At 43.3% G+C, this 21,188-nt stretch overlaps 1 protein-coding gene across 7 annotated transcripts in view; it reads right to left on the bottom strand.

The window, feature by feature from the left end:
* The window catches only part of ARFIP1 (ARF interacting protein 1), a 145,486-nt gene that overhangs the window by 88,860 nt on the left and 35,438 nt on the right, over positions 1–21,188 (bottom strand). For all 7 annotated transcript variants that reach the window (XM_077279327.1, XM_077279325.1, XM_077279323.1 and 4 more), the window contains one exon: positions 13,237–13,338. In XM_077279327.1, the coding sequence (XP_077135442.1) occupies positions 13,237–13,329 (93 nt within the window). In that variant the 5' untranslated portion in view covers positions 13,330–13,338. The remainder of the gene's footprint in view (positions 1–13,236; positions 13,339–21,188) is intronic.

Below are 21,188 nucleotides of genomic sequence, written 5' to 3'. Positions count from 1 at the left end.
GCTGTGCTGTATATACCACTGTGTGGGCTGTGCTGTATATACCACTGTGTGGGCTGTGCTGTATATACCACTGTGTGGGCTGTGCTGTATATACCACTGTGTGGGCTGTGCTGTATATACCACTGTGTGGGCTGTGCTGTATATACCACTGTGTGGGCTGTGCTGTATATACCACTGTGTGGGCTGTGCTGTATATACCACTGTGTGGGCTGTGCTGTATATACCACTGTGTGGGCTGTGCTGTATATACCACTGTGTGGGCTGTGCTGTATATACCACTGTGTGGGCTGTGCTGTATATACCACTGTGTGGGCTGTGCTGTATATACCACTGTGTGGGCTGTGCTGTATATACCACTGTGTGGGCTGTGCTGTATATACCACTGTGTGGGCTGTGCTGTATATACCACTGTGTGGGCTGTGCTGTATATACCACTGTGTGGGCTGTGCTGTATATACCACTGTGTGGGCTGTGCTGTATATACCACTGTGTGGGCTGTGCTGTATATACCACTGTGTGGGCTGTGCTGTATATACCACTGTGTGGGCTGTGCTGTATATACCACTGTGTGGGCTGTGCTGTATATACCACTGTGTGGGCTGCGCTGTATATACCACTGTGTGGGCTGCGCTGTATTATACCACTGTGTGGGCTGCGCTGTATTATACCACTACGCGGGCTGCGCTGTATATACCACTACGCGGGCTGTGCTGTATATACCACTACGCGGGCTGTGCTGTATATACCACTACGCGGGCTGTGCTGTATATACCACTACGCGGGCTGTGCTGTATATACCACTACGCGGGCTGTGCTGTATATACCACTACGCGGGCTGTGCTGTATACCACTATGCGGGCTGTGCTATATACTATGGGGGGGTATATTATATTCTATGGGGGAGACCGTGCTATATACTATGGGGGTATATTATAGTCTATGGGGGAGGCTGTCATGCTATGGGGGGCTGCATTATATTCTATGGGGGGCTACATTATATATTATGGGGAGGTGGGCTGTATTATATTCTATGGGGGGCTGTATTAGATTTTATGAGGGGCTACATTATATTCTATGGGGACTTTATTATATTTATATTCTATGAGGGGTGATTGCATCATACTCTGAGGGGGCTGCATTATACTGTATGTGGGCTATGGGGTGCATTATACTATGGGAAGTGAATTGTACTACATGGATGACTATGGCGGTGCATTATACTATATGGAGCACTATGAGGACTATGAGGAGTGTATTATACTATGTGGAGGACTGAGCAGTGTATTTTAATATATGGAGGACTATAGGGAGTGTATTATACTATATGGAGGACTGTGGAGCACATTATAATATATGGAGGACTATGGGGTGTATTTTACTAAACAAGTAAAATGCTGCATATTCAGATTGTTTTTGCTGGAACAAAAATCATTGTTCTCAGCAGCACATCGCCGATGTAAACTGTAGATGTGCTGCTGATAACATGATACTGTATGGTGATCTGTTAGTGATCTATTAGTGATGGTTCTGTCCCCATTATTCTTTCTCAGACGGTGGAAAGAGGCCGGGAAACAAGCGTTGAACAACTTCAGTATTGTCGATCAAACTCATTTAGCGTCCTGAGATCAGCGCATGTAAATACAACCAAAATGCTTTTGTGTGATGTGCAATATGTTAGCATTTGGGGCCCCATTTTAAACTTTGCCTAGGGCCCCACTTTGCCTAAAACCGGCCCTGCCTACAAGAGTACAAAGATATTATGCAGTCACCATGTGACAAGTGGGCCTGTGTAACTTCAATTGTCAGGGCTGAATTTTAGTCCCAGTCCGGCCCTGCATACAATGATGGGAATAAGGAGCCACACATACAAGGATGGGAATAAGGAGCCACACATTCAAGGATGGGAATAAGGAGACACGCATACAAGGATGGGAATAAGGAGCCACACATTCAAGGATGGGAATAAGGAGACACGCATTCAAGGATGGGAATAAGGAGACACGCATACAAGGATGGGAATAAGGAGCCATTCAGACAAGGAAGAGGATGAGGAACCATACATACCAGAATAGGGATTAGGGGACCATGCATACCTGGCTTATACTTGAGTCAAGTTTTCCCAGTATTTCGACGCAAAATTGGGTGCCTCGGCCTATACAGGAGAATATACGGTGTGAATAATTATATTTATATATCTATATTTTGAGGTAATTTATGCTCCTATAACTTTATCTAGTGTCCCTGTTCTGTTTAGATATTGTTGGCTGGACGTTCTTTACCAGCTTAGTGGTATACACTTTGTGGATCACTAGCACATCTATAACTATTACAGGGTTGGCTTTTTCATTGATCAAGCATGTTTTTATCCTCTTGCCTGCGGCTCCGGTGCAGTTGTCACCTTTCAGAGTATCCCATTTAGTACTGTTGCTATTTTTATTATGTGTTTTCTCTAATAAAGATTTTTTTGATAATATCCCTCTTTGGTGCAATATGTCTCTATAGGGTTTATCTATCTATATCAGATTTACGCATGGTGCTATCCATATCAGTTTACAACAGCTCTCAGTCAGACAATCTGGCACATGTTAAGGCTTCTTTCACACTAGCGTCGGGCTCGGTCCGTCGCAGTGCGTCGGGCCGAGGTCACCGACGCTAGCGTTGTCTCCGCCGCACAACGGGTGCAGCGGATGCATTTTTCCAGCGCATCCGCTGCCCCATTGTGAGGTGCGGGGAAGTGCGGGGAGGTGGGGGCGGAGTTCCGGCCGCGCATGCACGGTCGGAAAAAGCGGACCGTCGGGAGCAAAAAACGTTACATGTAACTTTTTTTGTCCCGATGGTCCGCCACAGCATGGCGCAACCGTCGCACGACGGTTGCGACGTGTGGCAATGCGTCGCTAATGTTAGTCAATGCTGAAAAAAACGCATCCTGCAAGCACTTTTGCAGGATGCGTTTTTTCGGCAAAACGACGCATTTGCGACGTATTGCAGTTAACGCTAGTGTGAAAGTAGCCTAACACACCCTAAAACTAGGATGTACCCACATTAGTTTACCATAAATGTAATATTCAGCATTATTTCATCAAGATAATCCCAGCAACAGATTTTTAAAACACCTAATTATCATCTATACTACTGTATGGAAGAAAATTAACTAAAAGGGATACAGATCAGCACAATATCTTGGTCACAAGAGAAAAGTTTCACCTTCACCAAAACATGAAATCTGACACTTCCTTTGCTTGGTCAAAGATTGTGCAGATATACTGCAAAGAAGATCTACCTTTGTGTATTTATGACATTTGAGTATCTCAGTTATATATTTTATTTTTTTTGTATAGATAATATAGTAAAGCTTGAAAACCAGTTTAGACAAAGGAACATTGACAAAACATTTACACAATTTGGTCAAATACTTGAAACCGTCTGTCATATGAAGTCATTTACAACATACACTTCAGTCTAGTAGAGCTGACTATTTAAGTCCTCCTCGGCTCCTAACTGAAGAGAAGGAGCATTAAAGTGTCATGAATTGACATTTCCCACACTATTCTGCAAGGTTTAGATGCACGGATCTTTAAGACCAGCAATTAACAGTATAAAATACACAGCAGTCTTAATGGATTTCCTTCTGCAAACATCTAGATGCAACAATGACAATTATTCATTGCTGTAGTCTATTGCACTATTTTCCCAAGGACACACAAGACAGGCCATCAACCACTGGTGCGGCAGGGTTACAAGAATTGTCACCTTGCATCTGGAAAAGGAGAAAATTGCCAGCTGAGCCTCCAGTTGATTCACTGCACATGGAAGCCCGAGATCAACGCCACAACTCGGCGTGCAATGCAGAAAAGGAGAAAATCATCCAGCCTCCAGTCCATAACAGACGCGTTTCTAGAGCTTCCTGCGCTCTGAGTCCAACCAAGTAATAGCACAGGAAGCTCTTGAAACGCGTCTGGTTAAGGCTATGAAAAATTCAAGTCCCACCCCCCACCTTTAAATTGTTGGTGTGCATATTTTTGTAGTTTAACTTTTTCCAAATAAAGAAAACATTTTTATACCTACCTTGAACCCAGATCATTTTCTCCATTACATTGGTGCAAACACAGTGCACAAAAAACGAAAGGCCTTGGACAATTTAGCTGCAGTGTGTGAACATAGAGCAAAAGTGCTGTACACAAAATGTAGCCATCATGAGTGAAAGTGCGTTCATTCGGATGACAGCTTGTGTTCACTTGTTATATAGATGTAATTATAATCATTATGGTAGTAGTTAATGTTTCTGATTTTATTTTATATTTTTTTAAAGCACCACTGCAGCGGTTTCATTTTTTTTCCCCCAGCGCTGGAGTGGTGCTTCTAATCCGAGGAACCTCATGGTAGTCTTATACTCAACCACGCCGTCTTCATCTCTATAGGCGCCACTCCGGTCCTGCGGTGTCATCTTGTGATCGCAACGTCAGTGACCGGAAGTCAGAAGTAATGGTCACAAGCTCTCAATGTAATTTTATGAAAGCCTGAACGAGGTCAGAAGAAGGCTCTCATAGACCTTCATTGAACAAAGAACACTGGCTCGCTCCAGCAAACCCCGGAGAGATTCGGCAGGTCAAAAACTACAGGAAACCGACAGGATCAGTGGTAAGTATGAGAGTAGGGACAGGGACCTTAGGTTAGAAGCACCATTCCAGTGTTTGGTTTTATTTTACAGCTGGAGTGGAGCTTTAAATGTTAAGCTTAGAAGAGGGAATCTAGATATAGTTCAGATGTGTATTTTTTTCTGCAAAAAAATGCTGTTTTATGGTTTGTGCCCACGATGTCCACTTTTCAGAGGCAGAACCGCTGAGTTTTTCTATGCAAAGCGGCTTCAGAAAAATGGTCTTCTTCCTGAAACTGCTTCACTGGCGGGATTGCAGTTTTTATGTGAGGGCTCCACCGCCTGTACTTTCCATAATGACGAGTGGCTTCCTAGGACAAGTCGCCCTAAAAATGAACATGCTGCTACTTATACACGCCTCAAGGTTTCTGTACCCGTAAGTGCTTAAAGGTTCCCTTAAGATGTATGGTCTCAGTCAGGCATTTAGAACTCTGAAACGCTGCAGTGTTCAGTGAAAAACATACAGTTGTGTTCAAAAGTTTACATACCCCGGCAGAAGTTTTGCTTTCTTGTCATTTTTTCAGAGAATATGAATGATAACACCAAAAACTCTCCACTCATGGTTAGTGGTTGGGTGAAGCCATTTATCGCCAATTTATTGTGTTTTCTCTTTTTAAATCATAATGACAACCAAAAACATCCAAATGACCCTGATCAAAAGTTCACATAACCTGGTGATTTTTCACATAAGTTGACACAAATGGGTTTGAATGGCTACTTAAGGCAACATCCTCACCTGTGACCTGTTTGCTTGTAATCAGTGTGTGCATAAAAGCTGAGTGAGTTTCTGGGATCCAGACAGACTCATGCATCTTTCATCTAGCCACTGACGTTTCTGGATAGTGAATCATGGGGAAAGCAAAAGAATTGTCAATGGATCTACGGGAAATGGTAGTTGAACTGTATAAAAAAGGCAAATTTGCACTCATCAGCCAGGAAGCTGCGCATGGGATGTACTTGGATGTTTCAACATGACAACGATCCAAAACATAAGGCCAAGTCGACCTGTCATTGGTTACAGCAGAATAAAGTGAAGGTTCTGGAGTGGGCATCTCAGTCTCCTGACCTCAATATCATTGAGTCACTCTGGGGAGATCTCAAGCATGAGGTTCATGCTAGACAGCTGAGGAATTTACAGGAACTGGAGGCTTTTTGCAAAGAAGAGTGGGCAGCTTTACCATCTGAGAAAATAAAGAATCTCATCCACAACTACCACAAAAGGCTTCAAGCTGTCATTGATGTTAGTGGGGGCAATACATGGTATTAAGAAATGGGGTATGTGAATTTTTGATCAGGGTCATTTGGATGTTTTGGGTTGTCATTATGATTTAAAAGAGAAAACACAGTAGTTTGACAATAAATGGCTTCACTCAACCACTAACGATGAGTGGAGAAAAAGTTTTGGCGTGATCATTCACATTCTCTGAAAAAAGGCCAAGAAAGCAAAAATTCTGCTGGGGTAGGTAAACTTTTGAGCACAACTGTACTTTTAAAGTCGCAGGTGAGGAGCCACATGGGAGACTAGCTGGACAGGTGGTCCCCCGGCAGCTTCTCAACGCCTGCTCCACATGATAGTTCTCTCCCTATGTGCACACGCAGGGAGTGTCCTTACAATCCAGGTAGCAGGTGGGGAAAAGCCAGCATGTCTGACTAATCTCCCATGTGGCTCAACCGCCAGCATCTTTTCCAGTAAGTTTTTTTCGGAAACACGGCAGGAGATCCCACAGCCAGTGCCTGATACAGGCTGCCTGTGTAGTTACTGCTTGAATCCAATTTCAGAGATTCAGACGAGACCCATAGGGATGATGCAGACCCATAGGGATGATGCAGAAATACTATGTGAACAGGGCCCAATGGCAAAACATCAAATTAGCAGCTTATTTAGGAAAAGCAAGAGATATAGGAAGACTGCACAATCCAGAGCATAAATTGAAAAGTTGTGGATGTCGAATCCATGGCACCACCAATTTATAAATAAAAAAAGGATTTCAGAAATTCCATATGGAAAATATGCTGCATATTACACCTGTGTATATTAACCCTTGCTGTGTTATGCCTAGCGCAGGCCTGAGTGGGTACTACATCCTTCGCTCCTTGGTGGCCTTTGCACCCCTGTGTCAGGCGCTGCCTTCTCGGGACCAGAACTAGGCCTAATACACAGTTGACCAGGTTTTACAGAAGTATTTTCAGCTGAGACATCTCTGGCATTTTTTATTTTTTTTTACACGATATGGGATAAATCTCAAATGCCTACCTATCTAGGGTATCTCGCCCAACGTTCAGGTGTTTGCTGTCACTCCTACAAACTACAATGAAGAGCGAACCGCACATATGTATGGCCGCCTGCCTTGCAAAATGCCAAACAAAAAGCCAAGGACCACCATTCTTCACACAACCAAGTCTGAAGACAAAGAACCCCCTGATATGTTTCAAAAGGAAATCTCAATATTCAGGTTTTATTACAGCCCTTGCAAGACATGCATTCTGGGAATAGAAGCCGCCTAACTAAATAATACAGACTGGATAAAATACACTAAAATGTAATACTAGTAGAATTGTACATGGTAACATTCCCTAGAAGAAAACAAACAGTGGTAGTATAAAAATGATGCAGGGGTCTAATAAAAACACCAGTACAAGGTGAATATATTTCCCTGCCAGACAGAAAACTGGTTTTCCACACCTGAGAAAACAGCTCAAACAAGCTGTAAAAAGCTTGATAAGATATGGGGGCGCAGGGTAGTGTAGCCGGCGGCCTCCGATACAGGACAGGTCCCAGCCATTGCCTCACTGCCAGCTCCGCTGCACCCACTGAGCCGCGCCCTGGGGCCTATAAAGCTGTGCCACACTGGCATTCTAATGAAGCGCACTAGTGAGGATAGGGCCGGGAGGTTTAGTTGGCTCTTCTGTGACTGACAGTAAGCCATTTATGCACTGAAGTGAAATCTGAGTGGTTAATTACGCGATCTGGAGTCTGAAAGTCTGAACGGAGAAGCAGCGGCGAGGTGCACAAACAGGATTAGCGGGTGTTACATGGGATCTACAGCTCACAGGATCAGTTTACACCATGGTGGGACACATGTCATCTCAGGCTACACCACTAAATCCAGTGTAAGCAGACAACGGCATTAAATCAGCACTACCCAATGTAACATTCATAGACCATGGCAGTGGTCTAATGGAGGAGTAACAATCAGATGATACCAACTGTTCGCACATACTTGTGTCTACACGTCAGGTTCTGCTATGTAAATATCAGGTACCGATAAGTGGAGTTAACCCATACTGCCCCAAGCCTGTTTTCTGACCAGTGTCACTATATGCGGTAACAACTCTGAAACGCTTAGGGTAAGTTCACACTAGGCATTTTTTTCAGCGTTTTTTTTTTCTGTAGCAAAACCTGATCTCTTGGCAGGAAAGAAACTGCAGAAAAAAGCATGTTTTGCTTGTTTTTTTGTGCAGTTTAGGCATGCTAGATTTGTCTTTTGTGCATGTTGATAAAGTTTAGTGTTGGAAAAAGAAGACAAAAGAAAAAAAAGTCGATTCTATTTTGCCCCCCAAAACGCAGTAAAACCTGATACCAGCGTTTTTTCACCATCCATTCATTTTAGTGGGTGAAAAAACACTGAAAGAAGTGACATGCTCCAAAAAACTAAGCAAAGCGCAAAATTCCATGTTTTTTTTTTTGGGGGGGGGGGGGGGGGGTTAACCTTGTCCCACTATTGGGCTAGTATTTTTTGCTGTCTGATTTCTTGTAAAGTATAGCAAACCAGAAACTTTGCTATGCTTTACAAACGGTCAGCGCTGCACCGACAGACAAGTTGATCCCACTGACAGATTCCCTTTAATAAATACCAGTAATTGGGTGAATAACAATAACCTGAGAAGTAGTCAACATGGGGCTTTAAAATTAGTTTCTTTTTTTGTTTGTTTTTCTACTATGACAGTGGGGCCGTATCGTACACCGATCATACACAGGAGCACTCACCCTTGCTAAACACTCCTGTGGTCTCTATGACAGAGTCTATCAGACATTTCTGCCGTCGGCTCAGGTCTTCTAGAATAAAAGGATCAGCAGTTTGAAATCGGACATACCAGATCCTTATCTCCCCCAACATCATCTGTCGGGGGCCTCCATACAGACTGCTGACTTCAGGATTGGTCGATGTTATTCTCATATAAATGGGGGCTTTAAGCTTGGACATATTTGCTGTCACCCAGCTTTCCCAGAAACAGATCAGACTAAGAAAAGGCAAAATATTAATGCCACAAACAAATAACTAGTGTGTCCTCTGCAACAGAGGTTCCTTACCATACAGACCAGGCATACTTGGTTTGGGACAGTGCATATTAAAGAAACAGATTACTCACTTGCAGAAAATACCTTTAGGCGTCTTTAAAATAAAACAAATGGCACTTCATCAATTAGATGAATTTAGGAGCTGGCAGGCTATCCCAATGAAATGGCTAAGCCTGCATCCTTCTGTCACGGCCCAGGGCAAAAACGGACAGGGGTGCTGGCTTATGTACGGAAATCAGACCCCTTCATACAGGTCACTGGTGGCTTGTGAAAAACAAGTCAGAACTTTATCTGCTGGGACTCGGCCGATATAGTCAGATTGGGACACCATTAGTGGAACATATATTGTTACATATATTTTCACTTTGAACACACCTGAGAAATATTTTGCTCTAGCAGTCATCTTCTCTAAACACTTACAAATGTTTAGTGGATGTTATATGTGCGACTACTATCCACACCTGAATGACAGCACTGTGGAGGAAACAGCTACATAACCGCTCCGTGAATAATCGGGGAAATGTGGCAGCAGATAACATTCAACAAATCATTTTATAGTGGGGAAGCTATCATCATGAATTACACAGTGCTGACATGTGCCCCAGCTGCGTACAGAGCATGGAGTCATTCACATCAGTCCCGGCTTGCCCTCGTAAAGATTACAATCTAATATCTAGTAATGGGAGGAAACCAAAGCACAGGAAGGAACCTGAACGACTACACAAACTCCATGGAGATCATGTCCTGGTGCCAAGTGATCATTGTGCTGCCTTAGGCAGATGACTGTATATAACGGACTGTCACACGCGGACCCCCGGACCTGAACGGGGCAGCCTCATAAGCATATCAGACTGTCCAGCACATGCCAGGGGCTGATCAATGTAGTACGGTCTGTTCTCGGACCGCCAATGAATATGGCCTCACATATTCGAAATGTTTAAATTATGTTTACAAGCCTTCCAACCCCGAAAACATCACAAATGTTCCTGCATGGATAATCTAGTATGTCTCATCTAACAATTGAGTAAACCGCAAGAATGGTGAAAACTATGGGTATGTGCACACGACATACACTTCAAAAACGATGCATACTGGCATAATGTCTGCCGTTATCTTTGTCATGTGTACGGTGTCTTTGCTCCTATTTTTAACTTTTTTTTGTCTAAAATAGTGGGAATACACCTGAAGAGATGTCAGGTCACTTTTAGCTGCGATATAAAAGCCTGAAAAGGTTGGAAAAAAGTAAAAACAAAATAAAAAAGGCGGAACATATACACAGCAAGTCGTTTCAACGTTCTTGTGCCTGTGGGTATAATTTTTAATGTTTATGGAGAGCCTTTTCATTTTTCATGCGGGCTACAAGGAGAATCCACCTGAAAAAGAGCAATGTGCACGTACCCCAAGTGTGCGCAACTGATTTCTTACCACTAGGCCCTGAACGATGAGGGCTGCAGCTGCAATCAAGCCACTGCCACCAATGATTAAGGCATGATATTTAAACGTAGCTAGATGACAGCAGCACCAACATCTCCCCTGGAAAAAGCTACACGCAAAACGCGCGTCGGGGTGTTTTCTCGCTGCTTAAAAGGTACAGAGTCCCATATATTTTTCCTACCCATCTTTGCTCCACTGTTTCTTTTTACATAATATTGTACTCACCATTATAATATATTCATATATCTTACTAAACTTCATTGTGTTTATCGTTATAGCCATGGGTCAATGGATAGCTGCACATTGTCCACATTACCCAAAGTAAACTATACAGACGGGCTTAGATGATATACATATACCGTATATACTCGAGTATAAGCCGAGATTTTCAGCCCACTTTTTTGGGCTGAAAGTCCCCCCCCTCGGCTTATACTCGAGTCATACCCAGAGGTCGGCAGGGGAGGGGGAGCTGGGGCTGTCTAAAAATACTCACCTAGTCCAGGCGCGGTCCCTGCAGGTCCCTGGCTTCCCCGGCGCCGGCAGCAGCAGCTTGAGCTTCAGCTTCTTCCTGTACTGAGCGGTCACATGGTACCGCTCATTACAGTAAATGAATATGCGGCTCCACCTCCCATAGGGGTGAAGCCGCATATTCATTACTGTATTGAGCGGTACCATGTGACCGCTCAGTACAGTTAGAAGCTGCGGCGTCGGGGAAGCAGGGACTGCACAGCGCCAGGACCAGGTGAGTATACGGGGAGGGGAGCGCAGCGCGATTGTCACCTTTCCTCGTTCCGGGCGCCGCTGTCTTCAGCAGTGACGCTCAGGTCAGAGGGCGCGGTGACGTAGTTAGTGCGCGCCCTCTGCTGAACGTCGGTGCTGAACATGGAGTGGCACCGGAACGAGGTGCGGGTGACTATTGAAAGTGCCGGGGGCCTGACCGATGGAGAGGTGAGTATGTGATTTATTTTTTTTTATCGCAGCAAATGGGGCAAATATCTGTATGGGGCATCTATGGGGTCATAACGTTTGTGCAGCACTATATGGGGGCCATAACGTTTGTGCAGCACTATATGGGGGCCATAACGTTTGTGCAGCACTATATGGGGCCATAAAGTTTGTGCAGCACTATATGGGGCCATAACATTTGTGCAGCACTATATGGGGCCATAACATTTGTGCAGCACTATATGGGGGCCATAACGTTTGTGCAGCACTATATGGGGGCCATAAAGTTTGTGCAGCACTATATGGGGCCATAAAGTTTGTGCAGCACTATATGGGGCCATATCGTTTGTGCAGCACTATATGGGGCAATAATGTTTGTGCAGCACTATATGGGGCCATATCGTTTGTGCAGCACTATATGGGGCCATAACATTTGTGCAGCACTATATGGGGCCATAACGTTTGTGCAGCACTATATGGGGCCATAATGTTTGCGCAGCACTATATGGGGCCATAACGTTTGTGCAGCACTGTATGGGGCCATAACGTTTGTGCAGCACTATATGGGGCCATAACGTTTGTGCAGCACTATATGGGGCCATAACGTTTGTGCAGCACTATATGGGGCCATAACGTTTGTGCAGCACTATATGGGGCAAGTGTCTGTATGGGGCCATAATTAACGTTTGTAGGGCACTACAGTATATGGGGCAAGTGTATGTATGGAGCATCTTATAGGGCCATAATCAAGGTTTGTGCAGCACTATATGGGGCAAATATCTTTATAGAGCATCTTATGGGGCTATAATCAGCATTTGTGCAGCAGTATATTGGGCAAATGTGTCTATGGAGCATCTTATGGGGCCTTTATTAACCTTTATGCAGGATTATATGGGGCATATTCTAATATGGAACATCTTATGGGCCCATCATGAACTGTATGGAGCATTATATGGGGCTCCTGATTCAATATGGATATTCAAAAACACTTAACCTACTGATGTCTCAATTAATTTTACTTTTATTGGTATCTATTTTTACTTTTGACATTTACCGGTAGCTGCTGCATTTTCCACCCTAGGCTTATACTCGAGTCATTAAGTTTTCCCAGTTTTTTGTGGCAAAATCAGGGGGGTCGGCTTATACTCGAGTATATACGGTACATTGTTTACTTGGCAAACAAGGAATGCATGGTTGCTTAGAAGCACTAGGCTCCTTATCATTAATGTATGCACTTGTTAAGAACATTTGCCATTTCTTATTATACTCTGGGATTCATCGTATAACTAGTATATCGATGCACTATTTTGGCACCGTTTCCTTCTTTGTATTTTTTGTACTTCTATCCCCCTTTTAAAATACTTTTATTCAGATGTTCATGTTATTTTTAATATATTCCAATGAACTCTTGTTTTTTTTATGGTCTACAACTTCCATTTTTCCTTTTTTTGATATATTTGAATCAATTGAGTTCTCGTAAAGAGAATGGCGACGCAGAAAGGATTCTTCATAATCAGCAGAAGACTTGCATATAAACAGTCAAAAATGTCAATTCTAGCAGAGGAGATTGAGCTCTTGATTTGACCATCCGTACTGTAGATGATCCTTCAGAAACAGACTTCAATTGACTGGGATGCTAAGGCAGATTAGTTTGGAAAGGTTCATTTCAATACTAGAGGTAGGATAGGACTGTCCTGGTTGGCTACACCTTGTGGAGGTGAGATGGCTTTTACTTTTTTTTTTTTTTTCTTTTTTTTTTTTCTTTAGTCTGGTATTACATCTGAACACAAGAGACAAGTCATTACAAGGTGACTTCTAAACCAATACGGACTTTGAAAATGAAGTTAATATACTCGAACCCAAATACTTTCAATTACTCTATGCCAAGAATACAAATAAATACCATGTTAAAGTTGTGCTCTACAGCTTCATCAAAGTCTCCATTGCTGGTTACAGATATTTCAGCTGCTGCGCTTCTTGGTGAATCATACGCCATGGTGAGCTCCTAGGAAAAAAAATATATGGGCTAAGTTCAGTGGAAATCAACCTCTTTTACAAGCAGATGACCAGAATATTATTATAGCGCCATTTATTCCACAGCGCTTTACATGTGAGGAGAGGTGTACATAATAAAACCAAGTACAATAATCTTAAACGATACAAGTCACAACTGGTACAGGAGGAGAGGAGAGAGGGCCCATATTAAGATGGTTTATAGCTACAGAGGCCAGACGTTAGAATGTAGAATATAAGATTTATAAAATTCTCTCTACTACAGGGGTATTCTCATATTACCGAGTTCATATAGTTAGAAAGCAAGAAAATAAGAAAGTTTGCAACTGACTTGCATTTTCTATCCGCTGTCATTCTCCTGCAATGAGAGCTTATAGGAGCCAAGGAGACCGACCACCAGAGCTTGAGCAAGTCTCCACAATAGTTCCATTCCAGGCTGAAGAGCATCGCTGTCTCCAGTCCACTGATTTCTATACAGCCGTTAGCGGCTTACCTCCCTCTGTCAGCTCCTGAGCTGCTTTTATCAGTCCTACAAGATCACCAGCTCCAGCACTGACATTTTCTAGAGCAGTTCTCATAATCGCTGCCGTTTATACAAAGGCACATTTATCTCTATACCCAAATACAATGATAAGGGTGCACTGACACACTGACAACGGCTCCTTTATCTGAAATCATACAGCATAGAGGCGTGAGCCAAACATTAAGCAGCAGCGCTGGGCGAGCAATAGAGCTGGAGTGACAGACTTCAGATCTACACACTCATTTGCAAATAATTCAAAAGCCGATTTTCTCAGTAACAGTGGAAAGGTCTGGCCATGTCTTTGGCTAAATAGAATAGTTTTGTGGGCGAAATCTTGCTAACAGATGACCTTAAAAATCTCATGCACTTTAATAAGAGAAAACATGGCAGAAAATGGGCAGTATTTTCGCAAGGTGGCAACTTTAACCTGATAATTACGGGTAAACATCTCCATAGACATGTACGCTCAGTCAAGCTGTCCCCCACCTACACTACATTCTGGAGAGTGACTTTATATTTTATATGACGCTTTCACCAAAGCTAGGGAGAAGCGCCCACCCTCTCCCAAGGCGAGACTCCACTCCCACCACCTCACTTTTAGGGTATGTGCACACGTAGATGGAACAGCTGCGGATTTTTCCGCACCAGTTCTTGTAAATCCGCAGGTAAACCGCACTGCAGATTACCTGCGGAATTACAAAGGATTTACCGTGGTTTTTATGCAGAATTTGTGCGGATTCCACCTGCGGTTTTACACCTGCGGATTCCTATTATGGAGCAGGTGTAAACTGCAGCGGATTCTGCACAAAGAATTGACATGCTGCGGAATAAACAACGCTACATTTCCGTGCCTGTTTTTCCGCAGCATGTGCACTGCGGATTTTGTTTTCCATAGGTTTACATGGTACTGTAAACGCATGGAAAACTGCTGCGGATCCTCAGCGGCCTATCCACTGCGGATCCGCAGCAAAATCCACAGCGTGTGCACATAGCCTTACAATTTCTTCTAGAAACATCTACAGCTGTATTCAAATAAAAAAAAAATGCGGCAGTTCTTGTATCATACCCTGGATCTCCTATTCCTCACTACGTAACACCTTTGGCCTGGTGCAGTTCTGCAATAAAACTCAGGCAAACTTTGTACACACTGTATATGGCCTCAGTGTTGTACCAGTAGGAGTAAGGACTGTGACCGTCATGGGCCTCTTGTCATCAACACTTATTAGGCAGGTATGTTGGCGAGACTTACTTTCTATCCCATGCTATAGGGAGAGTTCAGGTAGATTGTATGTTCTGCTTTCAGCACCTCATTAACAGTGTGACCCTGGTGAGTAATACGGTATATAAAGGGCACCTAAGCCTCTACATGACAGTAACAGCCCTTTACTTATTTACTAGTCAAACAGCACCATCTACTGAACAGCAGTGGAATAACACTACACTTAACAGTTTAAACTGCTTATAAAGAACTAGATAGATAGTGGCCCGATTCCAACGCATCGGGTATTCTAGAATATGCATGTCCAACAAGTATATTGCCCGGTCACGTAGTATAATACTCCATGCAGTTATGGCCCCATAGATGCCCCATATAATGCTCCATGCAGTTATGGCCCTATAGATGCCCCATATAATGCTCCACGCAGTTATGGCCCCATAGATGCCCCATATAATGCTCCATGCAGTTATGGCCCTATAGATGCCCCATATAATGCTCCATGCAGTTATGGCCCCATAGATGCCCCATATAATGCTCCATGCAGTTCTTTATGGCCCCATAGATGCCCCATATAATGCTCCATGCAGTTATGGCCCTATAGATGCCCCATATAATGCTCCATGCAGTTATGGCCCTATAGATGCCCCATATAATGCTCCATGCAGTTATGGCCCCATAGATGCCCCATATAATGCTCCATGCAGTTCTTTATGGCCCCATAGACGCTCCATACAGCATTGTGCCACATGAAATGCTGCTGCTGCTGCAATAAAAAAAAAAAAAAAAAATCACATACTCACCTCTCGCCGCTGCTCCTCAGCGTCCCGTCTCTCCGCACTGACTGTTCAGGCAGAGGGCGGCGCGCACACTAATACGTCATCGCGCCCTCTGACCTGCACAGTCAGTGCAAGAGGACGGGAAGAGGGTGCGGCGCCCGGCGGATGGAACGCGGACAGGTGAATATGAAATACTCACCTGCTCCGGGCGCTCCCGACGCTGTCCCTGCCTGTCCCATGGTACCGCAGCTTCTTCGCGCCTGCGCGAGAAGGATCTGCCATGACGTCACGGTCACATGACCGTGACGTCATGGCAGGTCCTTCTCGCGCAGGCCCTGTGATGACGTCGTGGTCACATGACCGTGACGGCATGACAGGTCCTTCTCACGCAGGCGCGCAGGGCCTGTGATGACGTCGCGGTCACATGACCGTGACGTCATGGCAGGTCCTTCGCACATACCATCCTCGCCACCAAAACCTGCCGGCAGAAGGTGATTACATAATGATTTTTTTTATTTTTAACAGTAGATTTTTTTTACTATTGACGCTGCATAGGCAGCCTCAATAGTAAAAACTTGGTCACACAGGGTTAATAGCGGCGGTAACGGAGTGAGTTACCCGCGGCATAACGCGGTCCATTACCGCTAGCATTAACCCTGTGTTAGCGGTGACTGCAGGGAGTATGGAGCGGGCGCCGGGCACTGACTGCAGGGGAGTAGGGAGGGACTAATCGGACTGTGCCCGTCGCTGATTGTTCGCGGCAGCCATGACAGGCAGCTGGCGAGACCAATCAGCGACTTGCATTCTATGACAGAGGCCGCGACCAATGAATATCCGTGACAGACAGAAGGACAGACAGAAAGACGGAAGTGACCCTTAGACAATTATATAGTAGATAAAAAAAAAGTGTCACCTACATGGCAGGAGATTCATAATGCACAGAAAACTTATAGTAATGCCAGTCCCAGACAGAAAAAAAATGCAACACATCTAGCATATGAAAAATCTAAAAACAGATTTATTAAGATATATTAAAAGCCACATCATCCAAGTCCAGCACCAATGTAAAGACAGACGTGTTTCAGACAAAGCTCATGCATTTTTAGAGGATTTGCATGCTGGATCTGCTCTGTATGTTCAGCCTATAATGACGTGCATCACGAACATCAATAACAGGGGGTACAGTGCCCAGCTTGTGGAGCCATATCATGAGGCATCACCTAGCAGTAGTGGCAGAAGAGCTATAATTACTTTTATATGTAATAATGCAGCTTCTCTTTATTTATGAGGCCAACGACTGACTGTAGTTTCTATTCAACGGCAGTGCGACTACATGGATACCAATATGATTCTCCATTGTAAGGCTAATGACAATGGGAAAGATAGAAAAAAAGATCAAAGTTTAGATAGAAGCATTTGGGATAATTGTCAGACTATACAGTATATTCTATATACACATACACACACAAACCGAAGAGTACAGCATCACACTGTATGCAAACACTGAATATGTGGGCGCACGCCACCTGCCATCAAAGTGTTTAATTAGCGCTGGAACCTACCTGTCCTTTTTGGCCACAGGAGAAGCACTTACAGTTGAAACCAGAAGTCTACATACACTAAAATACATACAAAAAATGAAACTCATATTATATAGAGTCATTACAAACAGAGTGATCTATTTCAAGTGTTTATTTCTGTTAATGTTGATGATTATTGCTTACAGCCAATGAAAACCCAAAAGTCATTATATTCAGTAAATTTACTCAATACTTGGTCGGGTCTCTTTTGCATCAATGCGGCGTGGCATGAAGGCGATCAGCCTGTGGCACTGCTGAGGTGTTATGGAAGCCCAGGTTGCTTTGATAGCAGCCTTCAGCTCGTCTGCATTGTTGGGCCTGGTGTCTCATCTTCCTCTTGACAATACCCCATAGATTCTCTAGGGGGTTAAGGTCAGGCAAGTTTGCTGGCCAATCAAGCACAGTGATACTGTTGTTTTTAAACCAGGTATTGGTACTTTTGGTAGTGTGGACAGGTGCCAAGTCCTGCTGGAGAACGCAATTTCCATCTCCAAAAGTTTGTCGGCAGAGGGAAGCATGAAGTGCTCTAAAATTACCTGGTAGACTGCTGCACTGACTTTGGTCTTGATAAACCACAGTGGACCTACACCAGCAGATGACATGGCTCCCCAAACCAACACTGATTGTGGAAACTTCACACTAGACCTCAAGTAGCTTGGATTGTGACCTCTCCACTCTTCCTCCAGACTCTGGGACCTTGATTTCAAATGAAATGCAAAATTTACTTTCATCTGAAAACACCACATTGGACTACTGAGCAACAGTCCAGTTCTTTTTCCCCTTTGCCCAGGTAAGATGCAACTGGCATTGTCTATTGGTCATGACATGAGTGGCTTGACACAAGGAATGTGACACCTGTAGCCCATGTCCTGGATACGTCTGTGTGTGGTGGCTCTTGAAGCAATGACTCCAGGAGCAGTCCACTCCTTGTGAATCTCCCCAAATGGCCTTTTCTTAACAATCCTTTCAAGGCTACAGTTATCCCAGTTGCTTGTGCACCTTTTTCCTTCCACTGAACTTTCCATTAATATGCTTGGATATAGCACTCTGTGAACAGCCAGCTTCTTTAGCGATGACCTTTTGTGGCTTACCCTCCTTGTGGAGTGTGTCAGTGACTGCTTGGACATCTGTAAAGTCAGCAGTCTTCCCCCATGATTGTGGAGCCTACCGAAACAGACTAAGGGACCTTTTTAAATGCTTAGAAAGCCTTTGCAGGTGTTTTTTATTATTCTAATTTACTGAGATAATGACTTTTGGGTTTACATTGGCTGTAAGTCATAATCATCAACATTAACAGAAATAAACACTTGAAATAGATCACTCTGTAGTCACTCTATATAATATGAGTTTCACTTTTTGTATTGAAGACTGAAATAAATTAACTTTTTGATGATATTCTAATTTAGTGAGAAGCACCTGTATGTATGTTTTTCTCAGTATCTGACATGAAATCAGATTCAACTTTTCTTGTTTAAGGTCAATTAGGATTACCATAATTATTAATATTTATCAAATGCCAGAATACTGAGAGAGAATGTTTTAAGGCATTTTTATTACTTACTACAAAGTCAAAAGGTTACATACACTAAGATTACTATGCTTTAAAACAATTCTGGACTGCCCATATGATGATGTCATGTGTTTGGAAGCTTCTCATAGGTTTTTTGGCAACATCCGAGTTAGAGATACAACTGTGGATGTATTTTAATATACACCTGAGACACACTGCTTCTTTGTGTAGCATCATGGGAAAGTCTCAAGAAATCAGCCAAGATATCAGGAAGAGAATTGTGGACTTGCACAAGTCTGGCTCATCCTTGGGTACAAATTCAAGATAACTGAAGGCGCCTCATTCATCTGTACAATTATACGCAAGTACAAACAAGATGGGAATGTCCAGCCATCATACCGCTCAGGAAGGAGACGGGTTCTGTGTCCCAGAGATAAACATGCTATGGTCCGCCATGTACACATCAACCCAAGCAAAAAGCAAAAGACCTGGTGAAGATGATGGCGGAACCTGGTAAGATTGTGTCAATATTCACAGTGAAACGAGTATTGTGTATCAACATGGGCTGAAAGGCCACTCTGCCAGGAAGAAGCCATTACCGCAAAAGAAACATAAAAAAGCCAGATCAATGTTGCAAATGCACACAGACCTTAATTTTTGGAGACATGTCCTGTGGTCTGATGGAACAAAAATTGAACTTCTTGGGCATAATGACCTTCGTTACGTTTGGAGGAAAAAGGGAGAAGCTTGGAAGCCTAAGAACACTATCCCAACTGTGAAACACGGGGGATGGCAGCATCATGTTGTGTGGTTGATTTGCTGCAGGAGGGACTGGTGCACTTCACAAAATAGATGGCATCATGAGAGAAGGTGGTTATGTGGCAATACTGAAGCAACATCTCAACACATCAGCCAGGAAGTTAAAGCTTGGGTGGAAATGGGTCTGAAAAATGGACAATGACCCAAAGCATTCTATAACAAGGATCTCAATCCTATTGAAAATTTGTGGGCAAAGCTGCAAAGTCAGGTGTGAGCAAGGCGACCTACAAACCTGATCAGTTACACCAGTTTTATCAGGAGGAACAGGCCCAAATTCTGACCAACTATTGTGAGAAGCTTGTGGAAGGATATCCCAAATGTTTGACCCAACTCACTCAGATTAAGGGCAATGGCACCAAATACTAATGAAATGTATATAAACTTTTGACTTTACAGTAAGTAATAAAAATGCCTTACAACATTCTCTCATTTTGGCATTTGGCAAATAATAATTATGGTAATCCTAATTGACCTAAAGCAAAACCTAAAGAAAGGTTTATTCAGATTTCATGTCAGATATTGAGAAAAACATGCATATGTGTCTTTTTATATAGTGTATGTAAACTTCTGGTTTCAACTGTCTGATAAATATTAGATCAAGGTCCCGTCATATGAATTGGCCAATTTGCGTGCTTGATACTTTCACAGTATAAGAGTCTATATAGACATAATGCAGTTTCTAGGACACATTCAAGGTTTGTGTAGATCTTAGCACTTACAGAGAGCTGCTGTATCCTCGCAGTGTTATATGCAGCAGATTTGCCTCTATAGCTGTGGGACTATATCTGGCTGGGACTAGGAGCGCGCTATAGCAATCCCAGCCAGCCTCAGTACAAGCTCACGGGAAGAGATTTTTTAAGAACTATATATGTCTGGACAACACTGACAGTGGCAACAGGTGCCCCCTACAATGAGCAATAAACTAAAGATTTAGAGAAAATGCAGCAAAATTGTAATAAGTAAATTGCCATTTTGCTCATCCTTAGAAGCACTTGGCTGATGGGAACAGCATGAGGTTCACATTGTCTTTCTTTGCTAGATTATAGAAAGTAATGTATTCTTCTCTTGGCTACGTCCACTGTACTCTTCTTTATAGGGATAACCAACAGATAGTCCAGAAAATGTCCACTAAATGTCATCTACAAATCCAAGTTATCACACCCTTTTACCACCTTAGAACTCCGTTCTGGTTGCTTGCCCTGGGACCATAATGAACACTGTGATAGAACATAGAATAACATGGGGGCCTGCACACACCTTGCAGACTGACTTTACTCATTGAAATAAAAGGGAACAAGCTGCCATCAATAATGCAATATATTCCTTTACTTCCACTATTTTGCATACACAGACATGAAACCAGCAGAGACCGTGCATCATCTAGATCCCTTGTCTCCATTTAGCAGCTAATAAAC

This window comes from Ranitomeya variabilis, chromosome 1 (genome assembly GCF_051348905.1).
Source record: "Ranitomeya variabilis isolate aRanVar5 chromosome 1, aRanVar5.hap1, whole genome shotgun sequence".
In the NCBI taxonomy this organism is placed as follows: Eukaryota; Metazoa; Chordata; class Amphibia; order Anura; family Dendrobatidae; genus Ranitomeya; species Ranitomeya variabilis.
The sequence above is the reverse complement of the archived record's forward strand: the minus strand, read 5'-3'. Positions and strand labels throughout refer to the sequence as shown.